Source organism: Ambystoma mexicanum, chromosome 12 (genome assembly GCF_040938575.1).
Source record: "Ambystoma mexicanum isolate Mex_15411 chromosome 12, UKY_AmexF1_1, whole genome shotgun sequence".
Lineage (NCBI taxonomy): Eukaryota > Metazoa > Chordata > Amphibia > Caudata > Ambystomatidae > Ambystoma > Ambystoma mexicanum.
The window spans coordinates 1220002524-1220026292 of NC_090936.1; the positions used below are offsets into that span (position 1 = coordinate 1220002524).

Here is a 23769-nt window from a genome sequence, read left to right on the forward strand (position 1 = left end):
CTCTCCCCACCTCTCCAATGCAGCAGCACTCTCCCCACCTCTCCAATGCAGCAGCACTCTCCCAACCTTAGCAGTTCACCAGCACTCTCCCCACCTCAGGAGTGCACCAGCACTCTCCCCACCTCAGCAATGCAGCAGCACTCTCCCCACCTCAGCAATGCAGCAGCACTCTCCCCACCTCAGCAATGCAGCAGCACTCTCCCCACCTCTCCAATGCAGCAGCACTCTCCCCACCTCTCCAATGCAGCAGCACTCTCCCCACCTCTCCAATGCAGCAGCACTCTCCCCACCTCTCCAATGCAGCAGCACTCTCCCAACCTCAGCAGTTCACCAGCACTCTCCCCACCTCAGCAGTTCACCAGCACTCTCCCCACCTCAGCAGTTCACCAGCACTCTCCCCACCTCAGCAGTTCACCAGCACTCTCCCCACCTCTCCAATGCAGCAGCATTCTCCCCCTACCTCAGCAGTGCAACAGCACTCTTCCCACATCACAAATGCAACAGCACTCTCCTCACCCCAGCAGTGCACAGCACTCTCCCCACATCACAAATGCAACAGCACTCTTCCCACATCACAAATGCAACAGCACTCTCCCCACCTCAGTAGTGCATAGCACTCTCCCCATCTCAGCAGTGCATAGCACTCTCCCCACCTCAGCAGTGCATAGCACTCTCCCCACTACCTCAGCAGTGCAACAGCACTCTTTCCACATCACAAATGCAACGGCACTCTCCCCACCTCAGCAGTGCACAGCACTCTCCCCACATCACAAATGCAATATCACTCTCCCCACCTCAGCAGTGCACCAGCACTCTCCCCACCTCAGGAGTGCACCAGCACTCTCCCCACCTCAGGAGTGCACCAGCACTCTCCCCACCTCAGCAGTGTACCAGCACTCTCCCCACCTCAGCAGTGTACCAGCACTCTCCCCACCTCAGCAGTGCACCAGCACTCTCCCCACCTCAGGAGTGCACCAGCACTCTCCCCACCTCAGGAGTGCACCAGCACTCTCCCCACCTCAGGAGTGCACCAGCCCTCTCCCCACCTCAGCAGTGCACCAGCACTCTCCCCACCTCAGCAGTGCACCAGCACTCTCCCCACTACCTCAGCAGTGCAACAGCACTCTTCCCACATCACAAATGCAACGGCACTCTCCCCACCTCAGCAGTGCACAGCACTCTCCCCACCTCAGCAGTGCACAGCACTCTCCCCACATCACAAATGCAATATCACTCTCCCCACCTCAGCAGTGCACCAGCACTCTCCCCACCTCAGCAGTGCACCAGCACTCTTCCCACCCCAGCAATGCACCAGCACTCTCCCCACCTCAGCAGTGCAACAGCACTCTTCCCACATCACAAATGCAACAGCACTCTCCTCACCCCAGCAGTGCACAGCACTCTCCCCACATCACAAATGCAACAGCACTCTCCCCACCTCAGCAGTGCACAGCACTCTTCCCACATCACAAATGAAACGACTCTTCCCACATCACAAATGAAACGTCACTCTTCCCACATCACAAATGCAACAGCACTCTCCCCACCTCAGTAGTGCATAGCACTATCCCCACCTCAGTAGTGCATAGCACTCTCCCCACCTCAGCAGTGCATAGCACTCTCCCCACCTCAGCAGTGCATAGCACTCTCCCCACTACCTCAGCAGTGCAACAGCACTCTTTCCACATCACAAATGCAACGGCACTCTCCCCACCTCAGCAGTGCACAGCACTCTCCCCACATCACAAATGCAATATCACTCTCCCCACCTCAGCAGTGCACAGCACTCTCCCCACCTCAGGAGTGCACCAGCACTCTCCCCACCTCAGGAGTGCACCAGCACTCTCCCCACCTCAGGAGTGCACCAGCACTCTCCCCACCTCAGCAGTGTACCAGCACTCTCCCCACCTCAGCAGTGCACCAGCACTCTCCCCACCTCAGGAGTGCACCAGCACTCTCCCCACCTCAGGAGTGCACCAGCACTCTCACCACCTCAGGAGTGCACCAGCCCTCTCCCCACCTCAGCAGTGCAACAGCACTCTTCCCACATCACAAATGCAACGGCACTCTCCCCACCTCAGCAGTGCACAGCACTCTCCCCACCTCAGCAGTGCACAGCACTCTCCCCACATCACAAATGCAATATCACTCTCCCCACCTCAGCAGTGCACCAGCACTCTCCCCACCTCAGCAATGCACCAGCACTCTTCCCACCCCAGCAATGCACCAGCACTCTCCCCACCTCAGCAATGCACCAGCACTCTTCCCACCCCAGCAATGCACCAGCACTCCCCTCACCTCAGCAGTGCACCAGCACTCTCCCCTCCTCCCCACCTCAGCAGTGCACCAGCACTCTCCCCTCCTCCCCACCTCAGCAGTGCACCAGCACTCTCCCTACCTCCCCACCTCAGCAGTGCACCAGCACTCTCCCACCTCAGCAGTGCACAGCACTCTCCCCACCTCAGGAGTGCACCAGCACTCTCCCCACCTCAGCAGTGCACCAGCACACTCTCCCCACATCACAAATGCAACAGCACTCTTCCCACCTCAGCAGGGGACATCTCACTAAACTTCAGCACAGTTGACGTCACCAGCGATGTCCTTGATGACCTCACTGCTCACGTTTTAGTGGTTTCATCATTGCTATCATGTTTGATGTCACCAGTAGTGCATTGTGGGTGCAGTTAGGGTTTTGTTCAAATCTTATCTTTGTAATTTCCTTACCTTTTCGTGTTTTATAGCAAGATCCTTTCCAAGACCTAAATGGCAAGAAGTTTTGATGTATGTATTAAAAAAATGTATTTGCTTGACACCTGCCTAAAATAATAATTCTTGCTTAAAAATGTCTTATCGGTGTATTTTGTTTTCGGACAGTTTGCTGGTGACCGTTCTCGAAGCTTTCCACTTTGACCATGAAACTCTTGAAAAGCAACTGGAAGCTTTAACAAGTAATGAAAGTAAGTGTATGTTGTGCCCGTGATGCTGTGTTTTGCTTGCATGAACCCCAAGGCTGGCATAGGTGCAATAAAGATGGGGGTAAAACTCTCCCTCAGATCCCTCTACCTCGTCCTCCACTTGCCTCAATCCCTTTCCGCGTGGCTAGTCCCTGTGTAAGGAAACCGTCACTGTCAGATGATGCCTCATCCCTTACATACGTTATGTTATGTGTCTTTTAGATTGCGCACATGGCCACCACAGTGAACTTTTTATTTTTTATATTGTATTTGGTTAGTTCAAACCTTTACAAAAACAAATTACACATTATCAAAATACAAAGACAATCAGCAAATACTTCACATCAAGAAAAATAAAATACAACCGGTGATAAATCAGGCAAAATACTTTCTAAAGTCAAACAATTAAGTTTCCAAGAGCTATCTAGTCAGATATATCAAAATAATAAAAGACAGAGAGGGATATGGTGTAACAAAATATGGCATATCCAACCTCTGCTCCACAGTGATCATAAAGCCCAGAGCCGTGTCCATGTACAGAGGTGAATTGTGACCCCACCAAACATGGCTGCCAGACGGTGCTCTGTGGCGTGGAAAGTAAACCGGGACATTGGGAGCGGGAAAGGGTGGCATACGTCAGGGAGACATGTAGGGAAATGAAAACATAACGGTGAGCGGTAGTTACAATGAATACATCGTTTTTAGTATTTTGACAAAAAGAAAATATAATCAATAGAAGATGCGAGCGCTTCCCATTTTGACCAGCAGAGCGTTCATGGAGGCCGTTTCTACTGTGATTGTGGTGTTACATTAAGGCATGCTCAGGATGTGTGATGACCTTAAGGTACTGTTAGAGTGCATTTTCCTTTGTGTGTGAAATTCTCTCCACATGTGACCCCCCCACTAGCACTTTTTGCTGCAGCTCCTGGATATTTAATTAGTTCTCTTCAGTGAATAGGAACCTTTTTCCACACCCACTCATTCTTTTACTCGGATCATGGGGACCCATTTCCTGCTTTTTGTTATTTCTTTGTGGAGTCGTGCTTTCCTCCAACTTTTCTGGTATCCACATTTTACTAAAGCAGCACACAGCACTTTCTGTGCAGTGTCGCTGGGAGCTCCGAGAGCTTCCACTTCCTTGTTTCCTCATTTTCCTGACGAAATCTTGTAATTACCAGGCAGTGGGATCCTTTTAATCCTACCTGTGTTTTATTTTGCGAGATCAGCACACTCCACCTTATGGGTCTTAGACTGGGTTTTTATATCAAACATTACACCCAAACAACATAGTACAGTACCAGTTGACTGCCCCTATTACGGGCTAGTGTTTTTCCTTTTAGTTCCTCCTCTGTTAGTCCCTCAAACCTGTAACAACCATTCCTATTTCCTATAGAAATACCAAAAATCTCACGATTGAACCAAAAGGCTGGGAGGCTAGCTCAGGGTCAATGCGTTTGTCTGGGAAGCTAGACAATGCAGAGCACAAAGGTTTGAATACCCGTCCTGTGCTTGGAGACTGGTCTCCAGTATTAAGCGCATTATAAAAGATGAATTAATTAAATTTACTCTGTAACTGAGGATCCTGGATTCAGCAGAAATCAAAGAAGGAGCTAAAGCTGAGACATACTATAACAACCTTCATCATATCACATAGATCCAACTAGAACTGAAGAAGTTAAAATAAAAACTTTAAAGAACAAGTGGAATGCAGCGACTCTCGAAGCACAGGAATAAATTACGCAAATTAGAGCATACATCAAGAAGAAATCCAAATGATTTCAATAATCGCAATCTAAAATTAGAAAGACAAAAGTATGAACCTGCTATGATAGAAGCTAAAATACCGCTAACTCCACTAAAGAACTATTCATAGGGTTAGAGAACCAACTACACTCAGCAACATACACTTCAGCCTTATTTCGTCAATAAGACTAATGAAATCAGGAACATTGGCTCTAAACAACATCAAACAGCAGAGTCTGAGGTGCTGTGCAGTAATATGAATACCACCCAATGTCACCTACCGATCCCTTTACCAGGATCCACACGTTCCTTTGAATTTCAAACTGTCTTGGGATAATCATAGAACAGCTTCCCTAGCTCCTATCAAGTCTAACTCTATACGATGGTTTGGGGCCTTGTGTCCAAAATTCACCAGTTCCAAAGTATATACTTCACAGGCAAGGTCTATGAAGAGATTGACGATGCCAGTGGTTATGATTAGTAGTCACAAAGTTAGAAAATGTTCAGGTACGTAAATTCACTCAATATCAGTTCTTAGGGTAGTCCTAGGAAAGGATCCGTGATGATCCCTACACCAACCAAAGTCAGAAAAGAGCAATTTTAGGTATGGGACTTATGCCCATGTAACCCTGTGGAAGACGGGGGGAGATACAGATAGGTTAGCTTATCCCCTTGACTCTGCTTTCTCCAGAGACCACTACTAGTGTTCTGGAATCCATTAGGGACACAGTGGTCTGCACTTGGTCCTGTCTTTAAAGGCCGAGGGGTCACAAGTGCAGGATTTAGTTTCGCTCGGTAGCGCTGATTAGGAATCGGTTCCAGGCAGCTTCCAGTAGAATCCCAAACAAAGAAAGCTGAAGACCTCTGCGGGGAAGACCACCTCAGGACTCCCCTATAAATTGAAGGAGTATTGCAACAGGAGTCACCACGATCTTCAATTGCTGAATAAAGGAGCAGGCCCAGCACAGATTTCATTGTGCCAGAAAGCTGAAAATGCAGGAGCAGGTGTCTTGTAAAACAAGTTAAAGATCTTCTAAGTTTTAAGGTTGCACTTGGAACAGTGACGAACCCAGCGAGGTAGTCCATGAGAGAAATGGCCCGTCCACCAGTTGGTGCAGGAGCACTTCTAAAGGCTCCGAAGATGGGCATCCTTGAGCAGACGATCGAGACTGGTTGTTCCCACCAGTCCAGACAAGAGTCGTCTTCATATCAGGAGAGAGGAGCAGGCCTTCACCAGGACAGCTGTGGAGTCGATGATTGTCTGCTTCAGGAGTCATTCTCTAGACGTTAGTGGTCTTCACTTCTTCGTAGAGATCTTGGCTCCAACGATCTGTCGAATAGCTGTAGGAGCCCTCCTTTTATCAACGATTCAGGCTGGGAGCTAGTCCATGCCCACCAATCAAAAAGACAGTGGGTATCCAATCATGCATAGCCACTGGCCACAGCATCTGTCTTTGCAACAGACATTCAGGCACCAAATGTGTACTGGGACCAGACAGTCCTATTTTTAACATTGGACACAAACCGGCCCTTTGCCTGCAAAACTAGCCCCTTTCCCCGTTGAAGGGCTTCCCACATATGGCTTTTCCTGACCTGAGAAGGCAGGAAGAAGGCCAAAGAACAATACAGCCTAAGGAAAAGCGAAAGCCTCTTGGCAAGGCCATCTCAGTGCGCTGGGCACCCTAAGTAGGCATTTGTGGTAAATGCAAAAGTGCACGAGTAAAATTGCCAAAACACAGTAGAAAAATAACTGCTGCCACAAGCTAGTCTGAGGCACATTGTACCATATTAACACCCTCGCTCCTGCCCCGGCCGACTTCTGCAACCACTTGTTCGCCACTGGAGCCTTCCCCTCCCCTCTGAAGAATTCTCTTGTGCACGCTCTTCTCAAGAAACCCACAACCGACCCTTCCTGCCCGGCTAACTATCGCCTGATCTCTATCACTCCTTTCCTGGGCAAACACCTGGAAAAGCTGGCCATCTCCCAGCTTAATCTTCACACTGACTCTGTTGGTTGTGTCCATGACCATCAGTCTGACTTCAGAGCTGCCAGAAGCATGGAAACTGCTCTCCTGAAAATCCCCGAAGACCTGCTCTCCAACCTTGATTCTGGTCTCCCCTCTGTCCTCATCCTACTCGATCTCTCTTCTGCCTTTGAGCTAGTCAACCATGCCATCCCACTCAACCGCCTCCGTGGTAGTCTGGGTATCACTGATCAGGCCCTGGCTGACCTCCTTCCTCTCCAACCGACCCTCCCAGGTCCAACTTGGGTCCTTCCATTCCTCTATCTCATGCTCTACCTGTAGTGTTCCCCAGGGGTCTAACCTCTCTCCCTGGCTTTTCAACCAATACCTGCCACCCCTGACCCACTGCATTGCTGCTCCCTGCTCCAACTTTCAGTGCTATGAGGATGAAACAGCTAGTTTTCATGCTTCCCTCTGCCACCTCCCCTCCCTCTCTCATCTCTGTCTGCAATCCAGGAGTGGTGTGCCGCCATCGACCTCTGCGTTAACGCTAGTAAGACAGAGATCCTCTTCATCGGCACTGCTCTACCTTCCTTTCCCGTCACTCTCTGGCCAACCTTCCTTGGTCCTCTCCCTGCTCCAACCTGTGAGGATAAGAACCTTGGGGTCATCTTCGACTCCACGCTTTCCTTTTCTCCACACATCTCTGACGTCTCTAAGAAGTCAAACTTCCAGCTGCTCCTCCTCAGAGGTATTTTTTCTTTCCTCCCCTTCCACTAGAGCACTAGTTCTCTCTAGGCTGGACTACTGCAACAGCCTCTTTCTAAACCCAGAAAGAAGGCCAGAACAGACTGCGAGACTTGTCTTTTGCCTCAAGGATTAAGTTCAAGACCCTTTGCATTGTCCACAAGGCCTTCTGGGGACTGGGTCCGCAATACTTTCAACTCTTCCCTTCAGAAATACCTTCCTACTCGAGCTCTTCGCTCCACCATCTCAACTCCCTCAGGGTCAGTCGTTTCTCCAAGCAACGAGATGGTGGTAGGCCCCTCTCTTCGGCTGGGGCCTCCCTCTGGAACAGCCTCCCTGCCTCTCTGAAACCTGAGAAACATCTTTGGTTCCGGAAGCACCTCAAGACCTTCCTCTTTGCTTCTGCCTTCTCTCTTCCTCTCCCTTGCTGATCTGTCTATTTCTGCATTGGGCATTTGGATACCCTCTGATTTTGGGCCCAGATCCCTCCCCAACCTGCTGCTTACCCGCACTGCCACCTAGCAACCCTTGCACCTGGGTCTGTATCTGCTACCCTACAGTCACCTAACCTGCACTTATTTAGACACCTGTTGTCTGTTCTTTAGTCATGCATTTCCCCCTTCCCTGCATTTGTGCGTTCAGTGTCACTGGGCCTATTAAGATTGTTGTTTTGTCCTCTCTTGTACCCCTCCGTCGCCTACAGCACTACACTGTAAGGTGACTGTGCAATTGTAAAAATACAAAAATTCATAAAGAGAGACAGTCTCTCAGTGCTGATAGACTTATGGACTGATCAGTTTTCTCATAAGAATGGGCAGAAATATTAGGGAAGTAAAGCAGAAGGCTTTACTGACCTCCAAAATGTCAGGTCAGGGTTCAAAACAAAGCCACATGAAAAGGTGTCCCAAAGAACACTGTGGAAGGAAAGCGGCAACAAGAAAGTCTTTCCCAGCACCAATCGTTAGGAAAGATGTTATTTTGCAACTTTCCCTCTGTAGTTTTCGATGGAATACCATTCTCTTTGCTTTGTTTTCAATCCCGACCTGACATTTTGAAGGGACGTAAAGCCTTCAGCTTCACTTCCCTTTTGCTGCTTTGTTATGGGGAAACGGACTAGTCCTTCAGAATGTCAGTACTGGAAAACTTTGTTTCACTTTTGAATTCTTGTATTTTTACATTGCACACAGCAATTTACAGCTCAGTGCAATGGGGATAATTTGGTAACTCGCTATCATTTGATATTTGGGAATTTTTATATGTGCCTGAAGCCAAGCAAGTGGGAACAGTTATATCTATACCATTTTTGCTTTATATTTCTTGTGCACATTCTCATTTTCCGTGTATGGCTACTAAACGTGGCTAGTGACATAAAATTGCAGTGCCACGAGATGTTCACTTGTTCTTCAGCCTTATTGTAGTTTGGCCTTCTTCCTGCCCTGCCCGTTCTGCAAATCACTTATAATTTAATGCACTTGCACAGGAAAGCTGCAGCTTTCGTGCGTGCGTGCGTGTCGCCCAGGAAGGGGTCTGGGAATGTCTAGTCTCAGTTCACTTCCTTGGTGCCAGGAAGTCTTCTGCTGGGGCAGATGTGAAACCAGTACTTGTAATCAGAAATTGGACCACTGCTGGCTGTTTGAATGGTGCAGCTCCTTTCCATTGTTGGGCTTGGACTTGCTTTCAGCTCCAGTTTTGGATAAGAAGAGGACTCCTGCATCCATTCTTCACATCTGCGTTGGAGCCAAGAATTGGCCAGCTCCTCTCTAGTGATTGGCCCCGATGAAGCACTGCTCTTCTGCCTGATATCAGAAGAGCCTTGTTTGCGCTTCGACCCTTGGAATGGTGGGACTGTTGGGAATATTGCAAAAAGAAATCTTTCCTTTTATAGTTTCTATGGACCCTCTTTCTTTTTGCTTTGTTTTTTAACCTGTTCTGACTTTTTGAGGAGAAGTATAGCCTTCAGCTTCTCTTCCCTGGCCTTTTGCTCATTGTTCTGGCAAAACTGGTCAGTCCTTCAGACTATCAGTGCTGGGAAACTGTTTCCCTTTTAAATTTTTGTTTTTTTTAATATTACACTCAGCACTTTACAGTGCAGTGCAATGGGGACCTTTTGTATCACTCCAGCCAGTTACACTTGGGATTTGTGTTTATTTTTATATGTGCCTAAAGACAAGCTGGTCGTTGTAGATAGATTTTTACCATTTTTAGTGTGCACATTTGCATTTACCATGTTATGGCTACTAAACGTGGCTAGTGCACTAAAATGGCTGCGCCATGAGATTTCCACTTGCTTCTTTGGCCATATTGTAGTGTGGCCTTCTTCCTGCCTGGCCAAGTCAGGGAATCCCATATATGGTCATTCACTTGCCAGGGAAAAATGCAGCATTCCCAGGCTAGTGATGCCTTTGTGGGTGGGTGTTGTGTGTGTGGCCCAAGACGGGGATGGAACTGTCTAGTCCCACTCCACATCCGTGATTCCAGAAAGTCTGAGTGTGGGGCAAATGCTAAACCAGTAGTTGTCCTGTCCCTGATTGGACAACTACTGGCTGTTTGCAGGGTGCAGATCCTTACCATTGCTGGGCTTGTACTTGCTTCCAGCTCAGATTTAGTCCAAGAAGAGGACCCTCTACAGCCATTTCTTTAGATCATTGTTGCAGCCAAGAATCCCTCGAAAAGGAACAGCCTGTTTAGGATCTGAAGACCACTCCGGAAGTGGCCCAGCATCCCTTCCTGTGTCCACCCGGTGGAGACCCGCTGTGACTACCTGATCGCTGAAGATGCTGATTTCAGTCGTTGGAGCAGTGGAATCCAACTAGTCTCAACGCCTACTTGAGGATCCTTCCCTTCTGAGCCTTTCAAAGTGCCCCTGAACTGCCAGGTGGACTGGCCAGCTCTCTTGTGGGCTACTTCACCAGAAGCGTCGCCAGAACTTTGGTAGTCGCCAGGCCATGACACAAGTCTCCTTTGCCTGAAATTTCAGCTTCTAAGCATCAAGGGATCCTGTCCTGGAGCTGCTTCTTTGACCGGGACTGGAAGGGCACCTATCGTCGCCTGCAAACTGCGATTGTCGCTGGAACTCACCTTGCTCCATCCAGAGAAGTGTCTTGAAGAGGTCTGCATCGCAAAAGTCTCAATTTCTTCGTCAACTGGGCTTGCATCTTGCAGTTGCACCCGACTGGAAGTAGTACTCAAACCTGCAACCCCTGGACGTCTATAACCGGAAGAAAGGATCGATCACTGCACTCCCAGCTAACCCAAGATGAGCCATTGTGACCCCAGGGAAAATCAGTCAGGGGGGTTAAGTTAATATTTCTGTTCCTGCCCCCCCTCCTCCATAGGATAACATTGGGTTAAAGTCTTTTGTCTCTTAACGCCCTTTTACTTAGCTTTGGTCGTCTAAGCTGGGTCATGTATCCTGCCCCTGGGTTAGCCTAATACATTGTTATTGCACTTTGAAATAGTTTTTAACTGTTTTAAATCACCAGTACAATCCCATTGCACCCTGTAAAGAATACCTTCTTTGGCGAAACCTTGTATTGGAACCTGTGACTTCTGGGGACTAGTCCCCATACATCTTAGGGCTGGATTTAAGTAAAGGGAATTGTACTTGTGGCTGGTTCTAATCACTTCCTGGGTCCACACTCACCAGGCCAACAGTCGCCAGTGAAAGCAGCAGCTTTCCCGGGCGAAGTCATGACCATATAAGGGATTTCCTGATTTATGAAGCAGGAAGAATGCTAAGCAATATGGCCAAACAAGCAAAACAATCTCCTAACACATCATTTTACGGCACTAGCCACATTTAGTAACCAGGCGCGGTAAACGCTAATGTGCACATTAAAAATAATGCAAACATGGTAACATGTATCTGCTGCCACCAGGTTGTCTTTAGGCACATATAAAAGTGACCAAAAAATCACATGTGTAAAAACCTAGGAATATGCAAAGGTTTCCCCACTGCACTGCAATGTAATATGCTGTGTGCACTGCTTAAAATATACCTAAAAGGTATAAAGACAAAAGAGAAACATGTTTTTCCCAGTACTGATAGTCTGAAGGACTTATCAGTTTCCCCATAACAAAATACACTTCCCTGTAAAAAGTCAGGACAGGCTGAAAAGGAAAAGGTTTGAGGGTCCATAGAATGTGGAGAGAAAGTTGCCTAAAAGAGACATTTTTCCTTACATTGTACAGTAGTGAAAATCTGTTGGTCTGGGCGGCTGCCATGGTGGGTTTTTGAATGTCCATTCCTGTGTTTGTGTTGGTAAAAGTCTAAGGTGCAGAATATTGCCTAGTGTCTGTTCCTTCGTGGAAACCAGGTTGACATCTCCGAACGCTGTGTTAGGGAGAATTCTCCGAAATGTGCTAATTCCCTCCACCTTAGAGACCCCCAGCAACGTTACTGGATTTTGGGGAGTTGATTTTTTTTAACTTTGAGAGAGTGAGACCCTTTTTCCCACTCATGTATTTTAATGTGATTTTGTACAGTTTCTTTTGGCTATGGAGTCTGACAAACTCCATAGGCATCATCTTTTACATTGTATCACACAGCACCTTCAGTGCAGTGGCACAGGGAAGTCTTTCAGATTTCCCAAAGGTTTAAATACATTCTCTGGGATAAACTACTGTTTCCCAGAGCAGTAAAGTGAAATTGACTTTACTTACCATTGTAACTTTCTAGCCCCAGCACACACTATATTTCAATAGAGGGCTGGAGGGGTGACCTAGTATCCCCTTTGTCTAGCTTCTCATGTGACATTTTTGTTACCCTTTTCTCACTGAATGGCTGGTGGCAGTGGTTTCGTTTTTACTACCGTGGTGTGCCTTTACCGCGGGCTGCGTTTGCAGCTACAGTCAAGCACCCATGGGTGCCGTCTTTGTCAAAATGGCCCTCAGTCTTCTTTTTTCGCCATTTCTTTGTGGAAAGGTCCTTCTTGGGATTTACTCTGTGCGCCAAACCAGGTTTGGTCCCATTGTTTGCTTTGCCTTTGGCCGGATTCACGAGTGAAGCCAGCCTCTGGCTCCAGGGTTTCTGGGGTAGGCAGGAAGTGCGGGAGGTGACCAAAACTCCCTATGCTTCGTCTCCTAATAGACCCAAATGCACTCTGTGATGATTGGCCGGCTGACTGTCTGGCAAGGACAGCCACCCTGCTGGGTGAATGACAGCTAGGCTAGAATGAATGGGAGAGAACTGAATAAAAGGCGAGTCTTTTGGCTTGGAAGGCAGAGTCGACCACTGGACGAAGGAACCGAAGAAGAACTTGAAGAGGTCGCCTGCTGCAACTCCTGGACCGTTGATTTGCCCGGTGAAGCACTGCTGCAGTGCCGAAATGCCAAGTTCGCATCGACAGAGAAGCCCCTGCAAGGACGACTTCTCCCCTTGAGTTGGTGGGACCAATCAACTCCAAAGTAAGCCACCTGGACATCCATCTTGGAGCTGGTTGAATTTCCACAGAGTTGCTGCTGGAAACCGTATAGCCAGGAAGAGGAACATCAGATTGTGTGCATTGCTTTTAAGCTGGCCTAGAGCTTCAGGAAGATCCTCCAGACTCCCACGATGCAGGACTCACCGAGCTTGAGCCCTCTCAACAGAGTGCGGGACCCCAGAAGCAAGTAAAGTCCATCTCGACAGCCAGGAACCGCAGTGCTGCTATTTGCGGTAGATGTGAGGAGCTGAAAAACTGAACAGCCACTGAAAGTGAAGTTTGCCGGTTGCGAGTTTTGTCTGTCCCAGTGCATTGCAGGAGTCCCCCGCAGTCTCCCGACGTCCTTTCTCTTGTCCCCACGACTGAGGCCCAGGAACAGTCAGATCTGCAGAGCTGCACAGTAACAGAAGTCATCAGCTGCATCTTTTCTTCATTTCTGAGGTACTGTAAAAAGTTAGAGAGAACTTGCCTCTTACTGTAGAGTTGCTTGAAACTTCTACAACTCACAAGTCTAATTAGCTTGTCGCCCTCCATTTGATTCTTCTTTTCATCACTCTTAAGAACATGTGCAAAGACTTTTCCATTTACTTACCAGAAGTGCTTCATCCTATCTGTTAGGCAGAATCACATGCAGTACCCTTTGAGAACACTACACACAATTAAGACTACAAGTGTAAGTACAATTTCACCTTTTGTACAAGTCTGTATTACACAGTAATGTGGTAGCAGTGGCTGAGCAGCCAGACTTATCTCAAGAGTAAAGTGAGCAGTACAAGAGGTCACACAAAGGGGCGGCAATCACAGTGGTTCAAACAAACATTCAAGGTTTCTTGGTAAATGAATATACATTTATTTACACAGTCAGTTGGACACCATACCACTAGTAAGAGCAGCTCAATATCACAATCTAATATACTACAATACACAACCAATTAGTTTCTGAACAAGTTCAGCTCCCCTGAAGTGGGAGCAAAATGGCACTTCAGTTACTTTTCAAAAGGGGTAAAAAGACAAGGTTAAAAGAATTAAAGCACAAATACTTTCAGATATAGGGCAAATAGTTTCATTTAACTGCAACCAGCAATTCAATTCAATAGGCCTGGCCCAAAGTCAATATTTCAGAGTCTTGGATAGGATAGCACAGTTCTGGTAGTAAACGGTTAAGTCTTTGCCACGGTTTTTAGAAGTAGGTGGTCAGACGAAAAGTTATATGTCGGTTTAGGGAAGGACAAGCCTTCAAAGTTGTGAAGGTTTCACAAACTTTCACCGCGGCAGAAAGGATTTCTTAACCGCACTTGTACAGTACCTCTTGAATGAAGAAGAGCTGTAGCTGAGGCAGTTGTTCCTGGCAGTTCCTGCAGATCTCGCTGTTCCTGAGCTTCAGTCGTGGGGACAAGAAGGACGACGTCGGGAGGTTCCTGCACTGCCCAGGGAGGAGGCCACAAGCTTGGTAAAACGTCGGTTTTAAGGTGCGAGTGCCTTAAAGACAACAAACTGGTATCCTTCTCACTGGCGATCCGGTTTTCAACAGCACTCTGAAGTAAATTCGACCAGTATGGAGACGGTGTCCAGGTGACTTGACTTGCGAGTTGGTTGTTCCTCCCAAACTCAAGGGAAGAAGTTAACATTGAAGGGCTTCTCTGTTCATGGAGTTTCAGGCAATTCGGACCTGCAGCAGGGCTTCACCGGTGGACCAGGAGTTGCAGCAGTCGTCTTCCCTCAGCTCGTCTTCGGTTCTTTCGTTCCAGTGGTCGACTCTGCTTTCCAAGTCCCAGAGGCCTGCTTTTAAACAGTTTTCCCCCCCAATTCATTCCAGCCTAGCTGTCACTCTCCCAGCAGAGTGGCTGTCCTTGCCGGACAGACAGCCGTCCAATCACGCCTGAGTGCCTTCAGGTCTCCTAGGAGACTAAGCACAGGGAGTTTCAGGTACCTCGCTCACATCCTGTCCACTCCAGACACTCAGGTGCCAGAGGAGCGCTTCAGCACTGAAGCCCGCCAAAGGCCAACGAACAAAGAGACCAAACCTGGTTTGGCGCACATAGACAAACACTAGAAGGACCTTTCCTAAAAGAAACGGCAAAAAAAGTTGACCAAAGTCTGTTTTTACAGATAGGTCTTGGGTGCCATGTTGAAAAACATGGCTGACCCGATTTTTAGCTACCAGTGTTTGCAGTCTGGAAAAATCATGGTAGTTTGTTCTAAACCACTGCCACCAGCCATTTCAAGGGGGAAAGGGTAACATTTGACTGTTAGATGAGTGTTTAGACTCATTGGATGCTAGGCAACCCCTCCAGCACTCTATAGGAAGATAGTGTGGGCTGGGTCTGTAAATTTAGTAAAGTCAATTTAACTTTACATGCTCTGGTAGACAGTAGTCGGTCCCAGAGAAGATATTTAAACCTTGGGAAGTCTGAAAGGTGCTGTGTGACACACAAGAAAAAGATGATGCCTGTGGAGTTGTTTTAAAACTCTATATCCAAAGAACACAAAAGTGAAACGCTTTGGAAATGAAAAATTCAAAGTCCCAAAATACAGCAAAAGAGCTGGAGGGCTCTAAGGTAGAGGGAATTTAGCACTTGGGTGAGAATTCTCCCTAACACTATCCACGACTTTTGCCCATTGACTTTGGCTTAGCCTATTGAATTGTATGACTCGTCTTGACGGATCCAAAAGTATTTGCCTGCTTAAGTATATTTGTGGTCTCTTGTTGTAATAACCTTTGCCTTTTACCAATTTCTAAAAGTATTCTAAATACCAACAGTAAGATATTAATGTCCCCAGCACCCTAGCTATTGAAGTCACCTGTGGGTGTAGGTTTTGTCTGTGGGCCATCCCAAAATGGGAACACGAGTTCCAGTCATACTGCGCCAAAAGTAAAATGTTTGTAAACTGCTTGAGTTGCAGAAATATTCTGAGTAGGATCTGATAAGATTGGTAGTTGGGCATTGAGCAGCAAAATTTGTCCATTAAATAATTATGTAAGAAATCGAAGTTCATGCCTATTTTTGCTCAAGACAATATTATGGATACCTTCCATAAGGCAGTAATCCAAGACATTCACAAAATAATTGATGAATCTAGATCTTACGCGCCTAGATGCAATTCTAATCTCAACATAAGTGAACAATTGGCTCTCTAAGGTCTGGCTCAAAATTGCAACCTTATGATCAAAGAAGCAGATGAGGGCGGCAATGTAGTCCTGTTGAACAAACCAGACTACATTGCGTTGGGCCTCTCATCTGAATCGGGAGCGATGTTATCAGATCTTACCCTCAAACCCTATCAATCAGATTAAAGCAGCTATCAATAATATGATTCAAGAATGGCATAAGAGGTGTTTTATCTGATACTGAAAGACAATTTCTATTGGTTGATGGGCCCACAATGCCGACAGTTTACTTCTTGCCCAAGATCCATAAAGCATTTACAAATATACCTGAAGGAAGACCAATTGTAAGTGGTAGAGATGGTATATTGGAACCAGTGTCTCTATATATCAATGAATGTTTATTACCTGTGATGCTTACCACACCCACATATATACGAGACGCGATGCATGTATTACAAATCCTGGAGAGTTCGACATTCACACATAATCTGCTATTGGTCACCATGGATGTGAAGTCATTATATACTTCTATCAAACATGATGCAGCTAGTGCAAGTATTGATTACATCTTTCACCAAACATCTGCCTCATATTACGACCATATTGAGATGCTCAAACAATTATTGATGTTCACGCTTCAAAATAATGTTTTCCTGTTCAACGATACTTATTACAAACAACTCATTGGCATTGCAGTGGGGGCCAGCTTTGCGCCCGCATTGGCAAACATATTTATGCATTACTTCGAACAGGAATTTGTTTTCACTAACCATGTGTCAAGTCACCTATCTATGGAAACGATACATAGATGATGATCTTTTGTTGTTATCTGTATTTGCAAGATTCCTTAACTCCAACACATGGGGTATTACACTCACAGTTAAAAGAACATTGATTTTTTAGATCTTTCAATCTCAATTACGAATCATGGTTTTGAAACCAAAACCTTCCGTAAAAGTACCTCTGTCAATGCGGTACTAGACGCGGCAAGCTGCCGTAAGAAACAAGTAATCTCTAATATACCTAAGGGAGAGCATGTCGGAATTGTTCACAATTAAGTGATTTCCAAGCAGAAAGTAACCTTATTCAAGCCTGATTTATCCAAAGAGAGTACTATGGCAAACACTGTGAACACACAGCTAAAAAGGTCAGCAAAATCGGGAGAGAGGATTTCCTCAAACCCAAAAGTGGTGCTTCCAGGGAAGTCCCTAACAAGATCAGATTAATTACTAGATACAACACTGATGGTCATAAATTTCACGCTATAATCAAACGATACTGGCACTTACTACACCTGGATCATGACATTACCCACTGGATAGATCTGCATCCTAATTTCACTTTGAGCAAAGGGATCACCCTCAAGAATATTTTGAGTCCTTCCTGCATGGAAAACACAACGTAAGCAGACCTGGCTGCATATGGCCCATAACAAAGGGTTTCGAAAATGTGGCAGCTGCTCGATATGTTTGTATGCCTTGGAAACAAAAAGTGTTCAATTTGCTTGAGGACAGGAACACCTTATTGACTCATTTATCAATTGCAATACTAAATTTGTCGTTTACTGTATCATTTGTGTGTGTGACAAAAAATACATTGGCAGTACTATTAGACCTCTCAAGATTCGGATTAGGGAGCATTTGTCAACTATCTCCAGTCAAGATGCGAAATATCCTCTAGCAAGCCATTGGCAAAAATGTCACCAACTAGACCTAAAAGAAAACATTGGGTTTACTGCTCTGGCCAGAGTTATGTTACCCCTACGTGGGGGTAATTTGGCCTTGCAAATATGTAGGCTTGAAGCCAGGTTAATTTGCAAATAAAGGGACTGTATATTGTGGCCTAAATTCTGACCATGAATTTGCTGTCTTATAAGTTAGGGGACTTCGTGTGTATTTTACCATCAACCGAGTCTGTGACCTAGGTTTATAATATGCCAGTGCCGTTAAGGATATGTCTTGCCCCAACCTATCCCAATTATTAGTAAGTGCAAACCTCTGTATGTCACCAATTGGGGTGTTAATGTTATCCTATCCAATGACAAATGTTGAAAAGGAGGAGCATGGGTGTGATAATTGAGCAGGTGTCACATAGGAACCTGAGTGTCTTACTTTCTCGGACATCTCGTCCTCATAACATTGTAGAATAAGTCCACGACATTGAAGTAATAGCGCATTCTTTTCTGTGTATATAGACCCTTATAGTTGACAACAGCAATGGTTACTTGTTATGTTTAGCAAGTCCATAACAGGGGGAAAAAATGCACTATGCAGGATTTCACAATATCCAATAGGATTGTAAATGTTAGTAAATTCGGCTGTGGCATATCACTGTATTATGTTCAATATATAGAATTAGAATTGTAAACATTGTATTCATTAAGGGCTTGCAAAGAACTAACACACACCCAAGATGGCGGCGCAATCATGCCGCCTCAGTGATATGTTATCACGGGCCAGTCAGCCATAGCTAACATATTGAGCACGAATGGCACGGCATTTGCGTGGTGACTACTATTCCAGTCGAGCCGACCACCAAGGTAACACGATTTCAACACGGTCCCTTAGACCTCGCTCAGACACAGGTCAAGCGCATATCTCAGGAATTAATGATAGGATGCGATAACGAGACATTCACAGTCGCTTACATCTGCTTTATTTACTTTCTCTCCACATGCTTCCGTATCCAACTATGAATCATTTTATATAATGACGGTTGACGGCGTACATAAACCGACAGTCTTTACAAAAGCAGTAATATTCCGCAATCGCAAATAATTAAAGGTATGTCCGTGCAAACTTTTTAGACAAGTTATTTAAAATTTTGGTAATAACTAATTAGAACTCAATCGCTAAATTAGTTCTGACATTTGTTTTATATGCGATAATAACGACGGCATTCTTTTGTTTGTCACAGTTTAACACAATTTGATAGGCCATCAGGAGACCTTGCCTGCTTTGCCCAACTACTGATCTTATCAGATCCTACTCAGAATATTTCTGCTACTCAAGCAGTTTACAAACATTTGACTTTTGGCGCAGTGTGACTGGAACTCGTGTTCTTACTTTCAACTTCTGTGGTGTACTTGGGCAACGTACCACAATTCCAAGCCACCTGCAGCCTATGTTACCCTACTGATCACATTGCAAGCGCAGTGGACTCGATTGACTTTCTTGCCAATGGTTCTGTTGCATCCCAAAATGGTCTTTACTGATTTAGAAACTAAGAGTGTACAGTATTAAAGTGTATTTGTGTTACTATTTTATTGCTCCCTTCCAAAGAAGACTTATTCTAACTGACAAATTAATAATTGTTTATGCAAGAAATCATGAGTGTAAGAGTTTATTTGAATACCTGTAACTGTGAACCTTTGTGTAACTCCACTACAGCTCACATTGGCCCCTCTTGAGATAAGCCTGGCTGCTCAACACGCGACCAAAACTGTGTAGTACAAGCTTATACCAAAGGTTGGGTTGCCTATGCCTGTGGTCAGTGTTCTGTGTAGTGGTCCCACAGGGTACTGCATACAAACTTTGCCTAACACGCTGCAACTGGAGTAGTTCTGAAAAACGAGCATTCTACCACTACAGGTTGGTATTTCTAACCCTCACCAGGGGGTACTTGAAAAGTCTCCTTAACAGCCACTTGCATGTCCTGTAGTCAACCTCAACCCCTTTCCCTTGCCACTTTTGATGCCTCAGTTCTGTTCAGTCTTATTTTTAGTTGCTCTTCTCGGAGTCCCCCAAGTCCTACTCCTGGGCTTTAGACATACCATTCTACATTTCTGTTGCAGTTCTAGCCATCATTTGCACTTTATTTCCTCACTTCTTTATGCACCCCCCCACCCCCCTTGTGTTACAGGTGCAATGGAAATTAACCAAGATCCCAAGGATGACGTTATGGAACTGGAAGCCAATGATGACGAAGAGATGGAAGAAGAAACAGAGCAACCTGAGAACCCACTGGAAGAACCATGCGAAACAGCGGAGACGGAGCAGGGGGTAGTAGCAGATGTCTCTGTTAAAAAGCAGATCCCGTTGCTCCCAAGGAATAAGGAGGAGCTTGAGTGCCTGATTCAGCACATCCAGGAGACCATCACTGGCAACATCCTCCCCAAGCTACAGAAGTGCCTGGCGGCAAAGGTGAGCATCACTTACAGGGCATGTGTGAACTGTTCATCCATGAATGTAAGATGCTCCGTTTCACATGTAAAATGATTTAAACACTGAGGTCATGTTACTTTAGTGATAACATGGACGGGAGCAAAACATTTAGGGGTCCCTCAAAGTGAAACAGAAGAACTCCAAATTTAGATGTATCCCCTAACATTCGATGAGAGACACTTAGTTATTTGGCTGTGGGGCATTTCTAACCCTTAACTGACAACCCTTGGTGATTGGAGGGCCTGGTTCATCCTCAACTCTGAGTGACCTTATCTGGCAGGATCCTGTACAAAAGGCACTGTAAGAACTCTCTTTTGCACAGTTAATTACTTGAAACCTGCATTATCACTGTCATTGTTGCTGTAGGTGGATATTTTCTCTGTAATGTTGTGTGTGTGTGTGTGTGCATTCCCTTATCGCACAGCGCCTCTCTTGTGTCTTTGGTCTTGGTCGCTCCTTTATGTGTGCCACTAGGACTGTAGGTAACCCTGATGCCTAGGTTCCCTGTTTCCTATCTTAGGGTAGGTATTTGACATACCATAAACCATCTCCTTTTATACATTGTTTAAAGTTGTTTCCCAGTTATTTTCTCACCACATTCCATACTGTTCCATGTCACCTTTCTCACTCCTTCTCCGGCCTGTAATTCAAGTAAGGATGAGGTGGGCAGATGATAGCCGACACAGACCGCTTTTGCAAATGCAAATAGCTTCCAATTGTAGCACAGGCGAGATCCTATATAAGGTTATCTTGAGACACAGATTTAATCTTAATCTTAAAGAAGCCTTAGTTGGGGCTAAGCAGTTGCTGAAATTGTTGTCTCGTACTCTGTTGGTAAACCAACTGAAAGTTAAGGAAAAAGAGGTACTTTTTACTGTGGGCAAAGAGTTTGGTTTTAAGAAGGAATGAGGAGATTTGTGACGCGGTCAATCAATTTGATGCCTCTTTATACAATGATGATGGACACAACGCTGAGACAGATTTGCGTCAGGTGGATGTCCCTTGTTTAGATGTGCAAGAAACTTTGTCTTGATACAGAGATAGCCATTCAGTAGATTGTGGATCCCATGGGTACAATGGCGTCTGGATAATTCCCTGGACTGCCACATTCTTGCCCCTTTTTTGTTTCAGCTCTATGTAGAGATTGTTAGGAACGGTTCTGCTGCTTGCTGACTCTCTGCTGCTTGCTGACTCTGCGTACAGCGTTGATTACAGTTAATCCCAAACCGGGAAATGATCATTCCGATTGTGGCAACTACCACACAATATCTTTACCAAATGCTGATGTAAAGCTTTTAGCAAACATTTTTGCTAGGAGACTTCATGGTCTACTGCTGAAATTGGTTCACAAATATCAAACTGCAAGCTGTAAGCAGCAGGAACAGTTATGATAATTTGAGAGAGCTGTCGGATGTTATTCATCTTAAAAGGTACTCTGCGGATGTGTGTGTGACAGCATCAATCCTGAGAAGGCTTTTGACAGGATGATCTGGTTGTATCTGCGTCAACTTTTGCTTAAGCTTGGTTGTGGCCCACACCTTATGCAGCTAGTGACCGTCGATGATTACACGTCCGGTCCTTTTGAAATTCAGAGGGGCACGTGTCAAGTCGGTCCACTGTCGCCCTTGTTGTTTGACTTGTTTATAGAACCGCTAGCAGTTAAGCTTAGAAAACACCCAGGCATTAAAGGTATTTTGTTTGGCGACTGCACCTCGAAAGTACTTTTGTATGCTGAAGGACCTTGTGATGCTGATATCCGACCCACATCACTCCTTTCAAGAGTTAATGTCATTGTTGGATTTGTTTGGCGAAGTCTTGCATTGTAAGCTTGCTGCCTCCAAGACATTAATCTTCCTGTACTCACTCTCGGGTCGTAGTGATTTGTTTGATGTAGAGCAAAATGTATGGGCGGACGGTCGATTTGTGTACATGGGCATTCAAATTACTATAGATGTTGATTGACTTCTTGCGCACAACATTGGACTTAAGCTTGTGGAGATAGATGTGCCATAAGTGGGAAAAGTTGCATTTTACACTTTGTGGTAAAATTAGTGATATAAAAATAACTTTACTGCCCAAGTTCTCGTATGTATTCATCATAATCCCCTTTCTGCCATTGTGTAAGATAGTTCAAGGAATAAATACATTGTTTAACAGGTTTTTGTGGGGCGAAGGTGTCAAGCAAAATATTCTGATGGATTTTCTTTTGAGGCCAGTGCACCTGGGAGTCATTGGTACCCTAATATTAGACAGTATCATAATTCCTTTACCCTACATGCAATACATCATTGGCTCAAGTTGGTTCATGTGAATTGTCCAAACTGGGTCCTGCTTGAGAGAGGGTCAGTCACTCCGACTCCGCTGAATTGTTTGCTTTTTATGGACAAACAGCTTTTGGTTCAATCAACTCCACCGCCTATTAAACATGTTATAAAGGAATGTAAGAAATTAAATGAGGTTCGGGGGAGAAGAACTTGCTCTGTGCAGACTCAGGCCTGTGGAAAACCCCAGCTGTGCAGATTGATAATTGCACTCATTTCTGCTGGTGTACTCGGCAAAGGGCTGGCACTTGGGAGTTTGGGCCACATCCATGATGGTCAATGTATGCTTGATTTTGAGTTTTTGTTTTTCAAGTATAAGCTGAAGCCGTCGGAACGTTGCCGTTACGAAGCTTTGAGAAGTCTTTTGAGGTGCTTTTTTGTCCCTCGAATGATTGTGTGCACGGCCCGCCTGTAGTTCTGCATCCGTCTAATGTATGCCGCTTTCCACCTCACTGCTATATAAACTCCAAACTGCTTCCGGATTTCACCTGCATCCCAACATGAGAGGATTCATTGGGATTCTGGCTTAGGCTATGTGATATCTGATATTGAGTAGAATCCTATACGCACAGTTCCAAGTAGATTTAAAATTGTCTTGCACCTGACGTACTCCCAACAGAGGACAATTCACTACTCGCATTAGTCTCTGAGGAAAATGTGGTCCTGCAAATTGCGCCCAGATAATCTCTGTTGTAACTGTAAGAGTGATGTGGGCACCACGTTACACATGTTTTGGTTATACCAGAACTTTCGGCTATTCTGGGATGAGGTCTTGCAAGGTATAGCTCTGGTCTTCAGTGTTTCCCTCCCTCGTACGCCACTGGTCTGCGTGTTGGATCTGTTGCCTGCCAATATATGCCTGCCACTGGTGAGTTTTCTTTGAGTGTACAGAGCTCTTGTAATGGCAAATAAACACATTTTAAGATTTTGCAAGAATGATGTCCGACCGAGTGTTGAGGACTAGCTGCGTAGTGTCTTTTCGTATAAAGCGGCGGCTCCATAGGTATGATGACATTTGGAGTGCTTATAATGAAATATAACATTGATTCACCCCCCTTTTTATTTGTATTGTTGTTTTAAATGGTCATTGTACGTAGTTGTATATTGCTGTTGTCATTACACACCTTAGTCTACAAATCCTTAAGGTAACACTCAAACTCAATTACAAGCATAAAAGTATACAAGTGGACTTTATTTCTTTTGTACATTTGTTGCTGAGCATCATGTTTGAACCATGTAACAGATACAATCCTAAACATACTATGTGCGGCAGTGGAACTAAATCTGTCTTACCACTGCTACTGTATGGTCATGCGCGTTGTAAATGAGAACACTCATGGTGCCA

General features: G+C 45.6%; 1 protein-coding gene across 1 annotated transcript in view; it reads left to right on the forward strand.

Moving 5' to 3' along the window:
- The window catches only part of UTP20 (UTP20 small subunit processome component), a 1390303-nt gene that overhangs the window by 945578 nt on the left and 420956 nt on the right, over nucleotides 1-23769 (forward strand). The window contains exons 40-41 of the mRNA XM_069629877.1: nucleotides 2875-2957; nucleotides 19802-20082. Coding sequence (XP_069485978.1) covers nucleotides 2875-2957; nucleotides 19802-20082 — 364 coding nt within the window. The remainder of the gene's footprint in view (nucleotides 1-2874; nucleotides 2958-19801; nucleotides 20083-23769) is intronic.